Source organism: Micropterus salmoides, unplaced genomic scaffold (assembly GCF_014851395.1).
Source record: "Micropterus salmoides isolate LMB-PRFRI ecotype aquatic unplaced genomic scaffold, ASM1485139v1 Ms_hic_scaffold_11, whole genome shotgun sequence".
In the NCBI taxonomy this organism is placed as follows: domain Eukaryota; kingdom Metazoa; phylum Chordata; class Actinopteri; order Centrarchiformes; family Centrarchidae; genus Micropterus; species Micropterus salmoides.
This window is the reverse complement of record NW_024040152.1, coordinates 23983081-24006454: the sequence shown is the minus strand read 5'-3', so window position 1 is coordinate 24006454 and position 23374 is coordinate 23983081. Positions and strand designations below refer to the sequence as shown.

Genomic DNA, 23374 nt, shown 5'->3' with positions numbered 1-23374 from the left:
TTATGCAATTATGAAAGGTTTGTTTTTTGGTTTAATCGGTCTAATCAGTTGTTAATACACATTGTCACGATTTGCTTCTATTGCAAGCAACACCTTTAAATGACCTCCCTATATGTAAAGGTAGAATAATAATAATAATAATCCTTATTTGTAGAGCACTTTTCAAAAACAAGTTACAAAGTGCTTTAACAAGTGTAAAGAATAATACAAAAAAAAAAAAAAGTGAGGGGTCTGGAAAATTATGCCATGAGGAAACCTGTTAAGAGGACCAGACAAGGTCAATTGATTTCTGTGTACCAAAAATCACCCGAACCAATAGTTTCTAGAAAATCATTTAATGGTTTACATTTAGTGTATATTCATCTTTATTTATCTATTTAATAGTAACTTTAAACTAGTCTGATCTTTGCTGTCACCAGGTGGTTAAATAGAGAGGATAAAGGCTTTCTTTTATTAGCTGGCATGATTTCCTTAAATATTCATTTAATATGTATCTGACACATTAAAATATAACCGCTGTAGACAAATACATTTAGCACGTCTTTTTTTCATGAGCTACGTGATCCAAATACTGGAGTTCCTGGTTCAAAACTATTAAATGGATAAGCTGTATTTGCTGTAACTAAACTATATACTCAGTCCGGTGAAATTAATTGATGCTGGGATTGGACACCCAATAACGATCCTTAGGATCAGCTCGGAACATTCCTAGCTGTATTTGTAAATCAGGACTGTAGAAGTTATCAGCTGTTTTTCATTCCTCATCAGGTCTAAGAATGCAAATTCCATTTCAGGCAAAAGTACACTTGCAGCCTGTATTCTTCACAACAACTGCTGCATTCACCTTACAGTCAACTGCACCAAGCTATCAATGGATAGCTGATGTAAACTACATGTTTTATCTAGTTTCCAACCCCCAGCTGGAGGCGCTTTGAATAGAAAGTGGTTTAAAGAAAATTGGGTTGGGGAGAAGATAGACATTGAGGGAAGCCAGTTTAAGTGGTTACGGCACCTGCAAAGGATGCCCCCTGGGTGTGTTCATTTAGAGCTATCCTTGACTCAACTGACTGGAGGAAGACCTTGAGGTAGACCTTCGTTCTCTTCTTTTACCATCCCATTTTCTATCCCTTCATATCACTACTTACCTCAGAATCCCACAGGTTTCATATCCGATGTACACTGTCTGACCATAACTTCCTTTTCTCTGCCACCCCGACTCTCTATATTCCTCTTTCACGCTCTCTTGAATAGTATCTGTTGGTCACTGTGCACTTACCTGTCCAGGCTTTCAGTCTTGTACAGAAATCTACTATATTCGTCCAGAAGAGAGGCATGTGTTTGTAGAATAATGATGTTGTAAACCACCACAGCTGTCAACATGATGATCATCTTCAGCTCGTAGTTTATCCTCAGGAATACCGAGCAAGAGATGAGGCCCAGTATGCAACTGTAAATTAAATACTACACAGACAGAAAAAGATGATTAATTTAAAAGTTATCAAAGACAATAATGAATGTATAGACAATCGTGATAGTGTTCATCTTCACTTACAGGAAGGTAGAAATTGTTTTTGTCTGTGAAGGTGATTAGTTGTCCATTAGGGTAAAACAGTGTTTCGTTGGATGAATTGTAAACAGGAACGGGAGGCAACAAATTGTCTTCCAAAAAGAACTAGAAAAAAACAGAAATGAAGGGTTTGTCTCATCTTTGGGCAGTGCCAAAAAAAATCTTTCCACAGAAAACAAACCAGTCAATTCATGTAAATTACATTCACACCTTCCCTGTCTGCTTGCCTTGCACGTCAGCATGTGAAAAGACAAACTAGTCTACATTGTAGTACAATCCTTACTGGAGGAAACCAGAGTCTTGTAAGATAAGAGGCCAATAGTGACAACCATTCAATAATGTCCTTTAAAGTGAAACCTGCAGGATAAGATGAGGCTTGGCTGCCCCACTGAGCAAAGCCAAGTTAATGTGGTTCATCCGCCTAGAGCGACTGACCCACGTCAGGCGCAAAACAAGATTATAATCTCTGGAATCGATTTGTGTGAAGGTCTAAACCAGGGTCCTGACACTGGGCTTTATCACGCAAGTTCCCCACAAGCCTTGGGCTACTATTTCACCTTTCACCGAGCACTTTGATTTGACTCACTTTTTCTCTCTACAAAACTAAACAATGCAAATCATTTTTCTGTAGCTGATTGTGTGCAGAAATAGACAGTTTGTTTGAGGCTTAATAAACAACATAAATTAAAAGCATAGAGATAAATTCTTTATTTAAAATGATCGTGCATCCACCGCCCCTAACCATGATGGCTAAGACATATTCACCGCTGTGGCACCTCATCCTTTCTTACTGTTGCAAGAAATAAGATGAAGATTTCAGTTCTTCGTATATTAAGTTAGCTCATTAAGACACCGGTATTAATGTATTAAGTGTTTATTTATTTATATGATACAAAATATCTTAACACCCCTGGTTCCAATTCATCACTATTGGCCAATTTATTTAGGTTATTTGTGTGACAGCATGTTGCATTCCATTACCTTCTAATTACAATGCAATTTAAAATAAGGGGTGTCATCTGAGAGGGTCGTGGTACTTGTTGTTGCCCCTCCCTCACTGCAGTACCTGCACATAAAAGCTTACCATGTTGAAGATTGCCATTATGAGTATTAGAGCTGTGGTTGTCATGGTGAGAGTGATGCGGGGCCATGGCTTGTTGGCAATAATGACTGATGACCTCAGCAGCCACATCCAAGAAGTGGAGGCACTTTTACTGCAGTGCTGCAGGGACAGGTACACACAACAGCACACAAATACAAGAATGTATGAGTCGAAATAAACAAGAACTTTGGGAGCTGAGATATTAAAGGTCACAGAAACATTTAAACACACATGGAAGAAGCACCGAGGAACAGAAACGCATGTGAACCACAGTAATTAAAATAAGTAAATAAAGCACATATGCATATGAACAGACACATGCACATTAATAAATTAATTTATTTCAAGTTATTGTCCTTACTCAACATAAATAATAAACTATGCATAAAAATTTCACAGCTATTACTGATTAACCCCTAATTGCCTCAGCAGTGCCAATCAAGTACAAGTGGTCCTAACAACTTCAGCTTGCAATATGGTTCAAACTACATGCAATAACAGCACTAGATAAAGATCACTACAAGTGATCCCATCATGTAAAATGATGTAAGCTAATTTATAGCCTTCATTAAACCATTCACACTGCAATGATAATTGTCTAATATTCATTAAAACCAAAGCAAAGAACGGTTGTTAATTAGCTTCCACCTCCTTCTTCACTAATCAAATTACAACTGAGGGCAAAATGTTTAAATTGTTAAGACCAGGGCACACTGTGCAATCACACCCTTCATTTCAACCCAGCAATATCACCTGACACACTATAGCATTATGATTTTAATATGTTTATTTACTACATTTTCATCGATACAAAAATATCTTCCCAGGCTTTAGCAAATGCTGGTTGTGCCTGTTACAGTCAATTACGTTTCCTTTTTGCGGTGCTGCCTTCAGCTGAATGTGTTTCATTGACAGTGAAAGCCAAGTCATTTGCTTGATCATCTCAGAGCAATATCTGAGCATCATTGGCGCTAAGTGGATGTGGTGTTTGAATAGCTCAGGGATGTACATTACAATACAATAAAGTACGGATGGCGGACTGTATTATGCACCAGTGGGATTACCAGAAATGTGGAGCTAGTGGGACAAATTGAAAATGAGGCATTTACATGCATTTTCACCTCTAGACCCTTCGAATAATAATATGTATGGCTTGAATTTAACATGGATATTTAAAAGGACAAAGTAAGATCTGCCAGGGTTGATCTAAGTCGAAGATTTCAAGTTACACAGTTATAGAACCAACAGAATATGCAAGTCAGTTCATCAAATAACTATGTTTGACCTTTCTAAGATACCCACCATCATTCCCTCCGAAGCAGTTTCTGCAAGAAATGCTATGTAGGTCAATAACTTATTTTGTTACTAAAAACTAAGTACATGCACAGTGAAGCACGCTGATGTTGCTTTGCTGCAACAGTGAAAATTCAACAGACTGGCTGGTTGGCCGATTTTCAAATGCTATCCAAAGTTATATTATGGGAGGAAAATATGTATGAATAAATATTTCTTGAATATACAATCTTACCATCTCTAGCCTTCAATGATCAAATCCAACAGGGATCACATGATTTATTTTGAAATTACATAGTCCTTATTTATGATCTTAACGGAAAATTCCATTAAAACATTTTAGTCACACTTTTTCATGGATAGCTAGCTTGGCTTTAAATGTTATATTGGAGATTAAGCAATAATTTCATTGTTAATCTCCTCTTGTGACATCAGACTGGGAAGAAAAAACTAGATGTGCTCCTGAAACTGAAAGACACTCTTCTGCAACACTGTTCCAAGTAAAATCTTAAAATCTTAAATCTGCAGCCCTAGAATAAGCTGTGATGGGTGTCTGAAAAAACAAGACAATTACACAAACTGAAGTTAAGACCAGGCAATGCCAGATAAAGTTGACAAAAGGCAACAAGAGGCTTCTTGACTTCAGCTATGGAGTTTTGTGGTCTGCGTTTTTAGCCTTGGGGAACATCAACAGGTAGCACAGTTCAGAGCCAAGCAGGAGATTCTCACCTGCAAAGAACTAAATATCAGACACTGGGGCCTGCGGCTTATGGAATACTGTAGCACCGTTAATTTTTTAATAGTCATTTCTTTTTTCTTTTTCCCCTCATTCTCTTTCCTTTTTTCTGGCTATTCATTTCTTTTTACTAGACAGGGAGTGTCACATAAGAGAGCTAAAGTAGCATTTAAAGTCCTAGACCAGGGATATTCAACTATATTGTTCAGGGGATCACATTTTCAGAAAGCTAGGGCCTGGGGACCGGACATTTCCCTGAGCTATTATTCTCATTATGTAAAGCACAACCACTTTTTCAAACTTTTATTTTGCTACTTTGCAAAAGTAGTGTAATCTTAAACTAAAAAAGAAAATAAACAGGCCTTCTTTAAGTAAATAGGAAAGCGCTTATTTTCAATTTCTTTGCAACACAATCTGTGATATAGCCCCAAATGCAAACACATCTTACCTAGATAGATCACAGTGTTTCCTATAAACATGTATAAACTTCTTTTTTTGTTTTCTGTCTACCACTTCCTCTTCAATTGAAGTTAGGGTAGGCAATTTATTTCAGAAGCATTTTGTTTTATTTGTTGGAATTCTCTTTACATCCCAACACCAATCAATAAATCAAATGCTCTGAAACAAAAATGAAACAAATCCCGTATCTGTGGCTGTCGCAGGACTGTAATAAGCTTGGCCAATCATTTAATTCGGTCTGGGGGTTGGGATTTTTTCAGTTTGATACTTTCAAAATCTAGATGACTCTAGGTCGTTCACCAACCTTGCCTACCCCAGCTTTAACTATTTAAGTATTTACAATTACTTTAAACTACTATGGTGCTGGTGATGTCCTGCCCACAGTACTAGCTGATGGGTATCAACAGTGACTATTGGTCGGAAGTAGCCAATAGAACGAGCGAGCCACCATGCTGCAGCTGTCAATCTCACAGTCGACGCTTTGCAGCGAAACAAGGATCCTGCCATTTTGGCGATATGGGGGTGCTCAATGACTGATTTTACATAGAACTACCAGTTTTCTCACAATAACTTAATATACTGCCTATTACAATATTCATTTCAACATTTAATGCTGTAAATAAAAATGTAAAAAAGAATAATACTTTCGATAAATGTTTTTAAAGTGCGTAAATAAATCCAAAATTGTAACCCTAACTCTGGGTCGTCAGTGCGCATGTGTAGGTATAGCGTGTATGTGTGAAGTGGCAGAAGAGGAACACTTGCTGAAGAGACAGAGCCCCAGCTTCACTGGTATGATGGAGCTCGCAAAGCCGGCTAGCCGCCCGCTCACAGAGCCCTCTGGTCCCACAGTCACACAGACTGCAGCAACATCGGCAGAGGAAAACACAGCTGTAAGGTTTTCATACCGCTTATCTGTCTTCACATTCTGAGTAACGTTTTAACTTAAATCAAGAGACAGCTGTGTGTGGTTTGCTGGTGTGTGTGTCGCATTGAACATTACGTCGTTGCTATGATGACCAGCTACATTGAGGGGTACTATCTCTGGGTACTATCTGCAATGGGAAACGGAGGCCGGCCAAACTGAGTTGAGTCGACTTGAGTCTAGGCGAGTTAAGCTGGTACAGGTAATGGAAAAATGGCATAAAAGTTTTCCTGAATTTTATTTAATTGTAAATAGAACTGATCTGCGGGCTGGTCTGACTTGATTGGCAGGTTTGCCAGCTGAATAGGCCTGCCCAAGACTATCTTCCAGTGGCTAGATATAACTATCACTATATCTACAGTCATACCTGCCCACTCTTTCAAAAGGGCATGCCAGGGCATTGTTAGCAATTACATCGCAAGACCCATTAAATGTATTATTGACCGTCTAAAAATGAACTCTAAATGATTTATAATGCAAACATAGTGTAGGGTATGCTGTAAACCTCAGAGTTACGAGATCCAGTACAGACTGCAGCACAGCACAGTGTGTTTGCTATGTGGGGAAACAAATGTCTCCATGACAAAGATGAAGATAAATATATGTATTCAGTAATTGATCAGATGTATGTTGACCAGAAATGAAAGGACCAGAAATGAAAGGATAATTGTCTCCTGAAGCATGTACCAAAGCAGTGGTGGGCACAGGCTCCCTAAGGGGAAAGGGGGAAATGAAGAATGAGCACCTGTTTCATGCACAGGATTCATTTTTGCCCTAAGGTTACACCAGAGTGGCACTTGTATTAACCTGAGGGGCACTTAGGGTAACAACAAGGCACTTAAGCCATTAAGCTGATCAGAGGGGCCACTCATGTGCTTTGGTTAGACAAACATTAAGCACACAAATGGACCATTAGAGAGTGGTCACCCACTGATTAAATACAAGGTTTAATCTAAAAATTAAAATAATAATAAAAATTTGTAGTAAATGTATTTACTCACCAGAAAGTGTCCGATGAAACATATGAAGAGGATCAAGGAAAGGATAAGAAAAGCCATTCCAAAGGATATTCCCAGGACAGTTGTCCTAAAAAATGGAATATGTCATCAAGTTCACCAAGTTTAGCTCATTCAAAGATTGTCATTGTGCAAAAAGCAACAGTTGGCTTAGTAATGTATATTGCATAAGAATAAATACACATGCTTTTTTTTTTTTTTTACCAACATAGAGTTAAACACTGTGTTAACAGTGATGTTACTCCTATAATAGTTTGAGAATAATCACACTTACTTTGGAAGGACGAGAATCTGCACGATAAAAATGCAGAAAAAGATCAAACAGGCGCAGGTGACATAGTATTTGAAGGCCGGCAAGGTTGTTGCTCTGTACTAAAAGAATAAAAAAGAACAAAGTCAGGTTTCAAAAAAAGGCTTCTATTATATTGAAGCTACTTCAAAGGCTCCACAACTGTGCATTCAGATCCCGCATGTCTGTAAGATTTCAGGGTAAGCCACTTGTAAGCAAAGTAAAATTATGACAAAATGTGTTCTGTAATTAGGGCCCAAACAGCGAACGCTGTGATTGTAATTGTTTGAAATATCCTTATTCTTCTTCCCCATTGGACGCATTTCTGGGGCGCTTAACAGGCATGAAAAGTTGTAGAATTTTGCACACTCGTCCGAACTAGTGAAAATAGCGATCTGATATGGGTCTGGTGCATGGTCGCACAAAAATGGCTCCATAGCACCCCCTAACAATTTTCAAAACCAAAGCCTCCTCCTTTCTCTTTGGCCTACATTCACCAAACTTGGTAGGTATATGTATCGTGTCCAGACTTAAAAATAAGCCTCTTGGACGCTTACCTTAAACCCAACAGGAAATCAGCCACATTGGATTGAATGTGCAAGGATTTTCCATTTACACCCTCCATATTTTAACGAACTCCTCCTAGAGATATGATCAGATCGACTTCAAATGCGGGCTGTGCCATCCCAACACCCTTGTGATGTTAAAGACGAAAAAGCTTTTTTTGATTGATCAAACGGCGTGTCAATAGCATGGCGTGGCGTTCAATTTTGATGATTCGCCATGAAAAAGGAAAAACTGTGTAAATGGGCAGAACATGCTCAGATCTGTGGTGTTCGGGCCCGCTGCTTGCAGCTTTAATTCTCTTTGAAACTGCTCTTCCAATATCTCCACTGAGGGGTGAATGATGCCAATTTACTTGTACTGCCTCTTACCTCCTTCTCCAAGGATTTGTTGTGGAAGAATAACGATATTCTTTGGATGTCCTCGGACTTGAGCCACTGTCTGGAAGCATAAAGTTGTAGTTATAGACCAGATAAAAAGGAGAATACAGGCAATGTTCAATGTAAATTAGATGTGTTCATACAAAAAATTGAAGATTTAAGTTTATGTATTTGTTCAGTAAGGTTATGAAGAGGAAGGCATTGAGTACAATTTCCAATACATTAAGCAGACATGCCATAATTTGCTTTAATGTTGGCATGTTTCATCAGTTGCAGCTTTAGAAGACAGTACATCTTATCAATACTATGACAATTTCCAAAACATTCTGCGTATACTTTACTTTTCGCCTTACTTTTGTGAATTTATCCCGTCAAAGGTCCTGATCATCCTCTCGGTAAGTTCCTCCTCAAAACGTTTCTTCTGAGACTTTGTTCTTTAATGGATAACAAGAAGAGAAAAAAGAGAAAATATTTTAAGTTCACATAATATTTAGTCAAACACATCAAAGCCTCGAGTAAAAGTCTAGTCCTATTAACCATCTTGTTGTCTGTCTTTGTACTGTAATTCTGCCAAAGAAAACTGTGGTGGAGCTGTAAAATGAGCAGCTTGCCTTTCTGATCTCCTCTGGAAGTGATACTGCCCCATAGGCACATCCTAGACACAGAGCAAAAAGAGACAGATGGGTTACAAGCTACAGCTGATCTTCCCTATCACCTAAATCCTAACATATGTGTAGTAAAAATTTACACACAGCAGTGTTGATCTTCCCATTCTCATTAGTCATGCTGTCTCTGTGGTGCAGGTTGGCAAAGGGCTTGGCTGCTCCCCAGGACTCCAGGTAGCGGGTCATTCTGACTGAGGCTCTCATTTTTGCTCCGTCCATAGTGTGTCTGGAACGGTAATGATGCTGTGGGCTCCGACGCTCCACCTGGACAAAGATGGAAATAAAGTTACTTTATTGCATTTAATTCAATGTCCAATATTAATTTTACTGTTTGTGACATGTGTTCTACAGTACCTTTGGGTTGATGACCAGATAAGTGATGACTCCATGTTCCTTAAGGTAGGGATCCCTTTCTTGTCCATCCCCATCTTCCACCTTATAAGAACCATTTAGGTGCTCCAGTGTCACTGAGGTGATGTGGACTCGCCTGGCAATGAACCAACCAGACACAACAGATGCAGAAAGGTATCACAAAGAAATTGCACCACAATATAATGCAGTGTTACCTTATGCAAATGGAAAACATGTGCTTCTGTTTTACCTCCTGTTCACTCACCCTGGTACACCTCCTGCCTCCATATGATTGGCCAGCGTGACATCGTGTGACCAAACATCATACTGCCATTTCTGGAGTCCAATCACACCACACAGGACATTTCCAGAATGCACGCCAACACGCATGTTGATGTCAACCCCTGTGGCATCTCGCACTTTCCTGTCATCCACCAAAAACAACTCTTGCTAATGTGGGGTAACAGAAATGTGTCACCCATGCCAAATATCTTGTTAGAAAAGAGAGTTAACTGCCTCACTCTGGGACCTTTATGGTACATGAAGAGAGTTGAAACGATAAAAAGAGAGATGGAAACCTACCACAGTCATTTTCATGTTTTCAGTGTAAACCACCTAGAGGTGAGACTGGGATCCTCACACTTACGTCTGATGCAGCTAAATTGGCAATCAAGAAAAAGTCTCAACATGTGAGCTAATGGTTGGCAAGTACAGTACTTCTCATAATTGTGGGTGCTTTAATACATGTAGCTCAAAAAGCACTGTGTTAAAGGGCATATCAAACAATCTTTGAAATGCAGGTAGTCAAAAGTAGTACCTAAAATATGCAGAAGTGTAATGACACTCTTAAGAGTCTTCAGGGCATAGCTGAGTTAACACACATAAGAATCAGCATGAAGCAAATCTTTTGTACTACATGAGGCATTTCATTTGTGCATTTCGTTTTCATGTGGTTGTAGTGTGATGACTGAGCCACTGCTGTGCATGTTTCTTCATCATTTGTTTACATCTATTTAATTTCATGTCACCTATTTTAAGATTTGTTTTTGACATCACCGATGTCCAAGGTCTACCCAACATTAATACAGCAGAGTAAGAAATATTGTACAGTAACAGAGCAGCAAACGTTTCATAAAAAGGGGTTGTTCTTTAGCAGCGAGGTTATGTAACTGGCACTTACTTGATGGCCTCACACATGTCCAGACCCATTTTCACACAGTTCTTAGCATGGTTCGACAGAGACTCCGGCAGACCAGACACACAGTAGTAACAGTCCCCGAGGATTTTGATCCGCATACATTCATTTTCCTGTATATAAAAAAGGTGGATCACAGGCTCAGACACACGGGAAAAAAGTCCAGTTGACAGTACAGGCAGCTTTTTATTTTAATCATATATTAACCTTTTCAGAGAAAACCCACCCTCAGATTATGCTATGCTTTATAGCTACATTGTGTTATGCTCTATTAATGTTAGTGGAAATATGTAAGTCTATATTTTCTTGCTATCACTTTCTTTAAGATTGCTCGGGAAAAAATAAGTTAGTACATATTGCATTGTATCTGCACTGGAAATATCTAAGTGTGAAGTCTAATCATCTATGTTTGACCAGGTATTTGCAGGAATAAGTCAAATTCATCATAAAGCAATAAAAAGTGACACCAAAAGCATTTAGTGACAACTCACTGTCAAGATGTGACAGTGAGTAAGATGTACTGTATAGGACATGAGTTTTATGGTTTAGCCTCCTATGAAGAAGCAAAATGTGCACTTTGTGGATGTGTTACTTGAAATGTTTACCTTCGCAATTTGATCAAATTTGCCAAACAACTCATTCAGCATGTGCACCAGCTCTCCAGGTGAGCAGTCACTGGCCAGCCGTGTGAATCCCACTATATCAGCATACAGTATACTACATATGGGGTGGGTGGAAGAAACATTATACTGTTATAAAATAATTTTATAGGTTTTTCAGGAAAAGCCATGAATATACTTTTGGGCTCCTCTATATGTAAATCTGCACTCTAAGACACGCATACAGTATGTGTCACATATATGCCATACAAGTACAGTACTATTTGGTCATATAAGTCGTAAATAAAAATAATACATGCCTGACATTAGTGTGTCTCTGGACATAGAGATTGTGAAAATTGTTTGTGTTCTCCATCTGGCCAAAGTTTGGGCCCTTCAGTCTCTGTATGATCTCAGCTTTCATCACCCGGGCAATGTGAGCTGGCAGCAGAGACAACAGGAGACGCTCCTGATGGCATTAGCACAAGGATGGTCAGGAGAATCAAGTGGAAATTACAGAAATAAGCAGATTACTACATTTAAAAAATAATCAACACCTATAAAGGAAAAAAAAAATCTAATGCTGCAAAAAGACACCCAACAGTTAGTTCATTTGTTTTTGCATCAGAGTATTTTCTCTCAAGGATGCATTGCTTCATCGCCCCAGATAATCCCTCTGTCTGTCAGTGGCATGACCCAAAATTAGCGTGATTAGAAGTAATGCAAAACAAGAACAAGAACGAAGCTTTGACTTTCGTAACAAAACAAGCTTTCAGATTAAAAGTTTGCATATTTATGGAATCAGCTTATAATATCCAGGGACCTTGACAAAGTTTTACATTTTCAGCAAATTGATATTAAATTGAATTCAGTCCTAATTTAATTTCTGAAGCATTAACATTTGATGACAGGAGGGCACACAGAGCTGTCACCATTATGAAAGTGGTGAAAGTGATAAGTGAAGGTTAATTGGGCATGACATTCTGTAAGTAATAATGAATGTAAAGAAATTGGTTTACAGTGCTCATTATTTAACTGCCAGCCACCAGAAAACAGACTCAACCATTATTCACCTCACAACTTTTCTTTCATTTAGTGGTAGCTTAACCCTCTCTGTTTTTCTCTGGGGCTACTGTAGGTATTGCAATAAGTCCTCCTGCCCAGTAATTAGCAAATAAAACCCTTCTTAAGGTGAGGAGACTTTCAAAATTCGAGAAAACACTTAATTAAGCCAATGTCACCTCCAACTTGACAAGTTTTCTGCACCATTGATCCTCTCCCTGCGTCACTGCTGAGGCTCAGGGGTTTCTACGTGACGGAGAGGTCTGGTTTCTTTGGTGGCTGCTAACAAACGCTGTCAGGGCTTTGGGTTTATGATGAATTCACATAGCCCACCTTGGACCACTCATACCAAAAATGTATGCGCTCTCTGTACTGCAGGGCACTTCTGATAAAAGCGTGTAGCAAACAGCATATTTTATGAGTGCCCGATAGAAATATGTCTCTGCGCAGTTACTGCCAGCTGTCACAGGCAGCAGTAGCACTCCAGGGCTACTGCGCAACTCTCCACCCAAGGCATTTTCAGTTTCACTCATTGAAGTTGTAACACAAGCTGTATTCACCATAGGGATAACCACCTTCACCCCAAGCCTGGGCTTTGATAACAGCTGGAATCACCATCATCTGACTGAATATCTACCCAAAAGCTGCAGCAGTTGTAGTATAAAGCTAGCTATATCCTATGCTTGTACAGCAGTAAAGTTTAATCTATTTCTTGCAAATGTCTGCACCAGATGGACCTGAGCACATCAGATAATCCATAGACTCATTTGCTGCAGGTAAATGTAGTTGCAGATATCCTTATATCTTGTTAATCGACCCAGCTGTCACAGAATGCTAAAGAGCTACACTTTTATTACAGAGAATTTAGCATGTGCATAAGGCTCCAGGGACTCAAAATAATCATCACACTTACTAAGGTCATTAACAATTAGCAAATTCTGTAAAACACAACTCCTGACACAAATCCTCAGTGGACCCTCCTTAAACCACAGTAATCAAGTGCTTACAGCTATATGCAGAGCAAGATGGATACCGAGACACGCAAATTTTAGGTAAAATTCTGCAAGTAAGTAAGGAAATGAAAGGCAAATGACTGCAGAGTGAATGTTTAACACCATTATGGCACAGTGCTGATACATAGATCTACATTAATAAAACAAAATCAAAAACAATCCCCAATCCCACAATCCTCAGTTACAGTTTTACTCAAGTGTAGCATTAACAGGTGGACGAAAAACGTATTCTACAGAAAACAGGAAAGGGCACTAACACCCCTCTTAATGATAAACATTGGTTATTTTGCTCCGGGTAAAATATCATCATGGCGTAATGTTGTTTTATTTTATTTACTTGCCTCGCACAGATATTGCTGTTGTGATCAATTATCATAATTTTAAGTCCCCATCATTTTCATCATTATCGCCATCAACACTACTACATTCTACACTCAGTGAACTACTGTCTGCCTGACTCGCACTGGCTATTAAGACTTATTGACCGCTTTACCTGTTGTCTTTTCTCAAACTCCAGTTTAATTGGGGACTTGATGCAGTTGCAGGTGTCCTGATAAGTCTGTTTAAGTGCCAACTCCATCAGATGCTTGTGGTACGCCCCCGCCATGTTGCCACACATGAAAATGATAACATTGGCCAAAATCTGTACAGAAAGAAAGGACAGACAAACATGGTATTAGATAAATATTAAGGTAAAAATAATCTTCAGGGATGGACTGACGACCTGTCCAGGGTGTACCCCGCCTTTCGCCCAAGGTCAGCTGGGATTGGCTCCAGCCCCCCGTTACCCTGTATGTAGGATAAGCGGTTGACGATGGATGGATGGATGGATAGATAATCTTCAGGTTGAATATATTATGGTATTATGTACTAGTATTGTGGCATTCATTTGAAGAGCAGACGGAGAGATGTAAAAGGGTACAAATTCTACTCAGTTACTATATGCTGGTTTGTTTTGTGAAATGAAATAGGTGGTATCAGAAAGTCCATTTAATCTCCATTGGCCACAGTCTAAAGACAACTGCATGCCTTAGAATTTGATCAAGGATCAAGTCATAAAATAGGTTCCAAAATGAAAACAGTAAAATGCTTTTGTCATTTTAAGTACTGAGGAAGACATGGGATTTTGTGACATGGAACCAAAAAAAAAAAGTCCAAAATTGGAAATATATGGGTTATAAATAGGGTACTAGGCCGTGGCAACAGAGATCCTGTAGTCATGTCGACATCCAGCCACATGTGGCATTTATAAAAAGCACTGCTTAATTAATTTTCAGTTGTTTAAATGAAACAGTTTCCATCCATGGATGACCCCAGAGATATATAAATACAGTCCAGTGGTAGGGAAGTAGTTGCACTTTATGCTGCTCCTGCTGAATTGTTTATTGCCTAGAATAGCATCATGTATTCCCCGCGTCAACCTTCCCTCTACCCAGCTGAAGAAAGGAACAAAAAAGAAAAGAAAAACAAATTAAATCTAAATAATAAGTAAACCCATTGCCTAATGATGTGTCTGCACCTCTCGTCTATATAAATAGACTTTCCCTTGCATTCAGGTTCATCGCACGCAAGGAGGCCTGTCTCTTTCTTAATTAGTGTTATTACGGCAAACGCCACATCTCACAACAGGCTCTATTTGACCATGGCATGGCTTAAGTGACAAAACTGCTGTTAATCATAATGACACTTGTATAAGTACCACTACTGCTATAGATCCTCTTATCTACAGTATATTTTAATTGACTGTATGTAATGCGTAGTCAACATTTCCCCACTCACTGTACTACACCTTTATTAATAAATCCAAACTCAGTTTAGTAAAGAAATATCTAGAGATATCTCCAGATTACTTAACATTGTCTGACTAAAAGGATTTTGAATCTTAGCAAAGATGTCTCCATTTATCGTTCATTCAATAGTTTTGTTTTTCAGTGTGTACAAAGCGTTCCAGCCTTGCTGTATATTCTTAGTCTAGATTTCATCGTGTATTCATTGTCAGGCTTTTGACTAACTCTTCATTCAACAGATGACAGGAGAATCAATTCTATCTCCATGGTACATACTGTATGCGATGCCTACAAACAAGTCATGTGTTCTATTTAGTGGCTCACCTTTATGGGACGGATTATTAGAAAAGGCATCCAAGGACAATCATAAAGACAACAGCAATTGAATTGCATGTGTGGAATTCATCTGTCATTATAACATCAGAGAATACAAAGCTGTTGTGTTAAAAATGACACATAAGAATAACGTATAATAATAAGTGCAAATTGTGATCCATCAGAAGTGCAGTCTATTCTGATTATTTTTGTTTCAAAACAGTACATTATTTTTCATTCACATTTCATACATCCCTCATGGCAGCACTTATTATAATAGGATGTAACCCAGTGATGACAGGTGAACATATAAAGACCCAGGAGACCTTGAGCTCAATATTTTACAATTTACAGCAAACGGACAATTTAATGGTTCTCTCCCATTGCATTTTTTTTTTTAAAGAGTATTTTCTCCCTCTCCTTCCCCATCTTTTATTCCCATTCTCCCTCGTTTGCCTGCCTGTCTCATTCTCACCAATTTCACTTTCACTTGCAGTCTCTGTCTTTCTTTCCAGCATAGTGGTGACCTTATTGTCACACTGGCCATTGCCAATTTGCTCTCTCTTTTCTGATGTAAATGTGCCCGACAGATTTACATTACAGCACCAGAAGAGCTGTAACAGGAGCCCTTAGCCTTTCGCACAAAGAACAAACATCTCATTTCAGTAACAAAACTCGAGCAAAAAAAAAACAAAAGTACAAAACTGTTCATGCACTTTTCAGCTCACAAAAGCTTTTTGGAAAAGTTTAGTTTATATACTCTATCAGTCGACTGATAGTAGACAACCAGGGTAGTACAGCAGTACATTGTGTTCAAAGATTTTTATCAAATGTTTTAAAACAGAAAATCTACATCAGCGGCTCTTTCTTTTTACACTGTGAAATTATTTAGTCTATCAATTCTAGAGCTACAAGCCAGAAAAAAGCAGTTACAAACACACACACACACACACACACACACACACACACACACACAAACACAGTATGTTACTGTTGTCTTCTGCTGGCTGGTTGGCAAGGGTCAATTAAAAACACCTATTTTTGTCATACTGCACATTGCTGCAGCACCACTTTTCACCTGGTGTGTTGAACGTTACGTTTTAGCTACCAATTGATGGCGTGCCATATTAGCCGCTAGGTGAGCATTATGAAGCGTGTTACAAAGTGACGCAGATAGGTTATGGAAGTCAAAGCTTGGACTACAATAAAGCGGTTTTCAGGCAGTTTGGGAGCAGTGTTTTCCTCCTTAAATCTTTATTGCAAAAAGAGAAATAAAGTGTAAATGGGACATAAAGAAGTATAAAGAATTTTGATTTGTCTAAAATCACATATTGCATATAAATATTTTTCAAACATGTAATTTGTAATATGGTTATAACAGTTAGCTTTCTGTCCATGTACAGTGAACTGGAGGTCTGTGTGTTTATATTCTCTCCATCAATCGTCAACCGCTTATCCTGCGTACAGTGTCGCGGGGTGTTTATATGCTCTGATAATGCTAATTTACCACATCTTTGTAGTAGCATCCATGTTGATTCCGCATTCCGACTTAAGAGCACATGGACACACACTAAAGTCAGAAGAACGACTTCACAACTCAGTAATTAGGACCATCCCAGGAGCAAGAGCCGCTGATTGCAATTTGCAACCTTCACCCCTAGATTCCACTAAAACTTACACACTGAACCTTTATGAGTACAGATGTATTCCGTATCCTTCCTGAGAAAACAAGATCTGATTCGTATGTGCTGACACACATGCTATTCTAAATATATATCAGTTGAATGTAGTTAAAATAAATGCACCAACAATGTACTCGTCTCTCCTTTATATTTGACAAAAGCAAACAGGGACATGTGGATAAGTGTGGTCTGCTAGCTGGGTTTATCTTCACATTTATTCACTGTATTTAGAATAGACATCCCTTGCTGTCCACTGAATGTATTATCTCCTCACTGCACATTTCCAAACACTGAAAGAAGACACACAACCTGAGTTTTTTTCTTTTTCATATTAAAGTCATTACATTACAAGCCTGGTTTAGTTCATGAAAGTTCTATAGAAAGTCTAAACTCTGTGGTACAGAATAGTGTTCAGAGAATAGGGTTCAGACAAATATACAGAATGACTGAAAGCAGGCACAAGAAGATTCACTAGAGCCTTTGTAAGCTGCATTATAAAAAGGTTTTCCACACCCCATATATTTTATGCAGTATTTTATAATCTCACTTTAAACAACTAAAGCATCATCATATTTAATTGAAAATCCATTCAGCTACACATTAATTTTCTCTTTGTGAGTCTGTAAATTAAAAATTAGTTGCAGGTAGACTGGTGAACTTAGTCACTGGTTTTAAGCAAGTTTACAATGATTGCTTCGCTGCTTCCTGTGGACAGATAAGATTCATATACTTGACAAACATGACTTGGAGTTTATCTCTTTTTCTGGCAGCAAAAACTGGAGTCTGATCTTTTTCCAACATCCTGCAAAAAAGCATAAACACAACAAATCTATTTTAATATGTTTTGACAAACCACTCATCCAGTGGATCATGAAATCACACAAAAAAAACAAAGCTAAAGTTGTAAACAGTTGCCTTTATGTGTAACGTGAAGTACTCAGATTACATTCAGTTAGACCTGGGGCTACTCTATTAGCTGACAACTGTTGGACAAGACACTGACAGCAATCCAGACCATCTAAAAAGGTCAGCTGTGTGAATCGGCTGGCTGTGCAAATCATTCGTACCTCACCGGTACTCAATTATAGATAACAGCGGGGTTAGGTGAGGAGGGCCTCTGAAGGGCTTTGAGCTGGTGAATTCTGGGATTAAGCCCTATACAGGCTATTATGACACTACCAGGTGTAGAGGAAGACAACTATCCAAGATCAGTGTGAAGCTGTATCTTGTTTTAATGACATGTTGGCAACAAACATTCAGCAGATGTTCTTTCAAGATCCCAAATGACACCTATAGCATTGGACATATACAGTATATCCAGTTTTTCAAGAGAAACAAAAAAATAAAATACACAATTCTCAAGACAGAAGTGTAGTGGGAAACCTAAATACTGGGTGACAAACAAGGTAAACACGTCATTGAAAACATGTCAGCATACAGGCCTTGCCTGCTGCCTCCTATATGAAGAAACAGGGTCGGATTTTCAGTAAAATCCATTGGTTTATCTAGGCTGTGAAGTTCAGGCTTGCTTCCGACCCCCTTGCCTAGCCAGCCAGCTCCCACATAGGGATAAAAAACAACAAAAAGTTTTATATGCTGAAGCCCATCAGGCCAAACAAGAATCAGATTAACATTGGGTGAAAACACAGTCAACACTGGAAAAGCGGTTGAATCATGGAGAGACCTCCGCTTTGTTTTGGATATAAAAACCAACCCAGAGTTGGCTTTCATCCTATTGGACAAGTAAACGAACATTACTGCAAAGCTTGTGAAATATATTGTGATTTATAGTGCTGGCTCAAGTTAGATAACGTTAGCTTGTCGGCTGATGCTGACCAGTTGCTAACGTTATCCGGTGCAAAATACTATAGTTGTATGCTTGTTACATTACTTTACCAGCTAGAGCCTAGTTCATACTACCCGATTTTTAGCCTGATTTGACCTTCAGGCTGTGATCAGGAGTAAATCAGCGGTTGATCACCGGTCACCAGTCGTTATGTGTGAACTACTCGACAACGCGTCAAAACGGCTCCCCGACACTTTTCTGACACATCACTGACGTCTGCCAGATATCTAGCATGCCAAATATCTGGAAGAGTCGGCCGACTCGACATCCACATCCAGCCAATGAGAGCATGCGGCTGGCAGAACAGGCAGCTGCTTTTTCACCGCAAAACACTTTTTACTCACCTCCAGCTCTCTCTGTAGCACAGACAATCCCTGCTACTTGCGTGTTCTAATCAGTTCTTTCACCCATATTCTTTGTCTGTAGGTTCATGTCATTTCCCGTTTCACATGTGTTGTCTTGATAAGACGTGGTTTGGAGACCAGCGTCGGGTGACACAGCCGCTGTCAGCTCGTGTAGTGTGTGCCTCCCTGTCACCAATCAGTCACGTAGTGAGAATGCCACAACGACTTCAAGACTACCGTCAGAAAACGGCAAGTTGCGTAGTTTGAACGGCACGGCCATCGGCCGACGCTGAAAGTTGTGTAGTCTACACGAGCTTTAACACGATCCATATTACTTTCCTGTGTACCACCAGTATTATGTCAAAGTGTTGATTTTAGCCTGCATGAAATGATGTAACGGTACAAAACAAATGTGAAGCGATATGTTTACACTAAGTTAGCCTATAGTGATGCAAGGCAGGGGCAGCCAACTATTTTAGCATGGATCTGGCATTGTTTGCTTTGTAACGTTCAATTTAGATTTCTTGTTGTTTTACCGATACTCAGGTACACAGCTCTTCTTCAACGGTCTCAGGAGCTGTAACTTACTTGTGTCACATTATATACAATAACGCAACATAATGGTGCAGGACAACAACACAGTGGAAGATCCATTCAGTAAATTACAGCAACGTTAATTACTATAGTCCAAATGTTACACTAAAGTGTGGCAACAATCTCATTTATAATGTCCAGTCTAGCTCACTAACCATTTTCGTTAAATCTTTGCTATGGTGACATTGCTGAATGCTGAGCCTCTCTGTTGAAAGATGTTGGCAAAATGCAGTCAGTGTAGTGTTATCATGTAACAAGCATTGATTAGTTCGGCGTCAAGCTAATACTAATTTTACTGTAATGTTGCAGCCGGAGTTTACCAGAGTTTACAGCATTATGTGTGATGCTGTCTCTTGTTGTGTCTCTGTTTTGGCCGAAGCCAAGTGCTTGTTCAAGCACACGCTTGGAAACATGGTGGTTGCAATCTGAAACCTCACCGCAAGGGGCCACTGAAAACTACACGTGACACCTTTAAATCAGCAAAGGTGCAAACCTTCATTTTCATACTCGGATAGGTAATACATGTAATATGCAACAGTGGCTACTAGGCGCTTTCACTTCCTGGAGTCATTACGTCACTGTGAGGTTTCTGGGAGTAGCTTCACATTACCGTACAGACATAAGAGTTGCATCAATTTCCATTAGACTCTCAAGAAAACATATTGTAAATGTATTTCCCAAAATGTCAAACTGTTCCTTTAAAAGAACCCTCATGTCGTACTTGAACAACAATGTACTACTTCATGTCCATAAAGGGTTAATTTAGCTGTTGTACTTTTTTAGCCAAGCAAGTGGACAAGAAAACATTTTTGGTTGCCATTGGCATGAGGATCATCTAAGAATTACAAAAACAGTCTTATGCAGGGAATCATTACTGAAAAAGTTAAGGACTAAATGTAGCACATGCGCTCATCAACAGCAGTTAGTAGGATAACAAGAGATAATAACAAAATCAACTAGCCTTTTAGTTTTGCAGTCTTTAAGATGTTAGTGCTTCTAAACAACAGCAGCTGTTTCAGGGACAGCACCGAATTTCTCATTAATCTTCTTCACAAACTTCTTCCCAGCAGATTACAGTATCTAGACCAATGACCTTTACATTGCCTTTACTCGGTAAGCAAATAATGAAAAATGCATTTGAGACCTATTTCATTCATAATTCACTTTGAAGTATTAATAACAGGCCAGCTAATCAAATGTAAGGATTTACCTGTCGGTTTCTGAATTATTAGTCAGACAAAATAAGTAATCTGAAGGCAGCTTGGGCTCTGGTATGATGTGATGGGACATTTCTCATTATTTGTGACATTTTAAAGGCTAAATTATTTGGATACAGTTTTTTTTCCCTCCAACACCCAAAGATATCAGGGATTGTACCAGTTTGGAGTGCTGCTGTAAGTCTCTTCAGAGGTTCTTACTATACTATCAACTCCTTAGTGTATTCATTTAAAGTGATATTGCTACTGCTACCTCTCTGAACAAACTACAACATCAGAACAATCTTCCATTCAGTGTCCAAGGTAATTTTTCAGGAAGATAAAAAAACAAAACAACAACAGTATAATAAAGTCATAAAGCATGTTTGCCAATTTACCATCTGAATGAACATGCTGTTCAATGTTGTAATGCAACATATCCATCAGCACCGCCTTGGCAAGTGCCCCATAGCTGTTTTTATAGCTGTTGTCCAGTAGTTACCCTCTGACACATTAGACTTCAAGCATCCTGTCACCCAAACTCACTGCTCTCACCTAAAAAGGAAGATGTATGCCTGAGCCTGTCCTGACACAAAGGTTTGGACTGACATTGGCATAGTGCCAGAGAAACACAGAAGAGGAAAATGCATGCTTGCACTCTCTCCATCTGACACACACTTACACAGGCACACACAAAAGCACAAATAAACAGTAGGCACACACAGACAGAAACACACATTCTGTAAACAGAGAGTTGGCAATATGGATAAAATCCTTTGACAGAATAAATTGTTTTGAATCATTGTTTTGCAATGGCCTAATAAAACCAACCACTGACATTAAAGAGATAGTTTGTACGTATGAAACAGTATGTCAAAAAAACCCCACAGTAAACTAATTTATACACACAGTGTACATGCTGCGCCTTACTATACATGTTAAAATTACAAGCAATCAGAAAGATACCCAAAGATTTCATCATGGAAAGAGGGACGTATGGACAGAGTGTATGTCTACATGTTTTTTTTGTTTGTTTCTATGAACTGTATCTCAAAGCAGCACACATAATAGAAATACATAATTCACCACTGCCCAGCTCTATGTTGGCACACAAAGAAAATGGCTTCTGATCAAATTTGGCCGACATCAGAATGGAAATTCAAGGCCTTATCTCAAGGAACAGATCAAATCATGCAACATAAAATGATTAGTGGTAGATTACTTAGATACCTTTGTACATTTGTGAGTAGAAACACTGCTTGGTTGGGAGCTTGAATGAGAGTTTTCAAACTGTTTAAAACTATTATACCAACATTGATACTGATTACTTTTCTCTCAGTAAGGCAACTTATTATTGTTAGGTTTTTCATTTTTACAAAAAAAATAACATGGATGCATTGACATATGACTTGGTTTACATCACGGAAAGTCTGAGTGACCAATATCCAATATCTGGTAGCAATATTGGCCGCTGATGTGAAAAAAATAATAATTACAAGCCCTGTAGGGACAGATCAACCTAAATCTACCTTTTATTTGATCTTCACAGCTGCTATGGGCAAATGTCATTCTATAATGAGAACCACCACGCCACTACTACAAGTGTTGAAGTGAGTCAGCATCAGGTTATTGGATCCAATATTCCCCTGAAAGAAGAACAAGCCACTCAGGGGTGAATTCACAAAGAATGTTTTGCGCATTACTTGAAAATACTATCTGCCCCGTCTCAAGGTCTGATTCATAAACACTAGCATGCTAATGATTTTATAGCACAAACACGCCCATGTGCAATGTCCCCTTGTTTTGAAGAAGAACATATTCTAATTCTAACTACTTTAATGATCTAATAACTCTCCCCTGCTCTTTCCTTCATTTCTATCTGCGGGATGTCTCATTTGCTATGAATCACTCTATATGGACTGTTTTGTCAGAGTGATTTTGTTATTTTAGGAACTTATGTGTCACATTTCTGATCACTGAAAAGTCTGGGTGTGACACCCCTTATAAATGGGCTTTAGTTAACGCCAACTCCCCAAAGACGCTAATAATTTCACTCTGACTGCCTTTGACTATTACGCACCAGTTCAGGCTCATTTGCAATTTTGCTTCAGTTAGCTTGGCAGCGCAGTTTGGGGTGTTATGTCACCTTTGCGGATGCTCTGAGAATTACACAATTATTTTTTTTCTTCTTTGTGCAGGATTAGTGGCCGCAAAAGCCGTGCAAATCGTTTTATGAATTTACCCCTCAGAGTGCTGTTTCCATGGCACACTGAATGTACTTCCATGTGATTACACATCATAACAATAGGAGTTATATAGCACCAGTGAAAGATGCAAAAACAAAATAATCATTTCATAATTGTACTTGTACTTGGAAAGCCAAGTATCATCATT

At 38.9% G+C, this 23374-nt stretch overlaps 1 protein-coding gene across 2 annotated transcripts in view; it reads right to left on the bottom strand.

The window, feature by feature from the left end:
* Window positions 1-23374, bottom strand: part of adcy2a (adenylate cyclase 2a) — an 80752-nt gene that overhangs the window by 13076 nt on the left and 44302 nt on the right. For both annotated transcript variants that reach the window (XM_038711912.1, XM_038711913.1), the window contains 15 exons: window positions 13710-13859; window positions 11462-11610; window positions 11148-11259; window positions 10528-10655; window positions 9613-9771; window positions 9351-9483; window positions 9084-9260; window positions 8943-8986; window positions 8685-8765; window positions 8323-8392; window positions 7373-7470; window positions 7084-7168; window positions 2652-2789; window positions 1553-1672; window positions 1277-1461 (listed from right to left, as the gene is read on the bottom strand). In XM_038711912.1, the coding sequence (XP_038567840.1) occupies window positions 1277-1461; window positions 1553-1672; window positions 2652-2789; window positions 7084-7168; window positions 7373-7470; window positions 8323-8392; window positions 8685-8765; window positions 8943-8986; window positions 9084-9260; window positions 9351-9483; window positions 9613-9771; window positions 10528-10655; window positions 11148-11259; window positions 11462-11610; window positions 13710-13859 (1829 nt within the window). The remainder of the gene's footprint in view (window positions 1-1276; window positions 1462-1552; window positions 1673-2651; window positions 2790-7083; window positions 7169-7372; window positions 7471-8322; window positions 8393-8684; window positions 8766-8942; window positions 8987-9083; window positions 9261-9350; window positions 9484-9612; window positions 9772-10527; window positions 10656-11147; window positions 11260-11461; window positions 11611-13709; window positions 13860-23374) is intronic.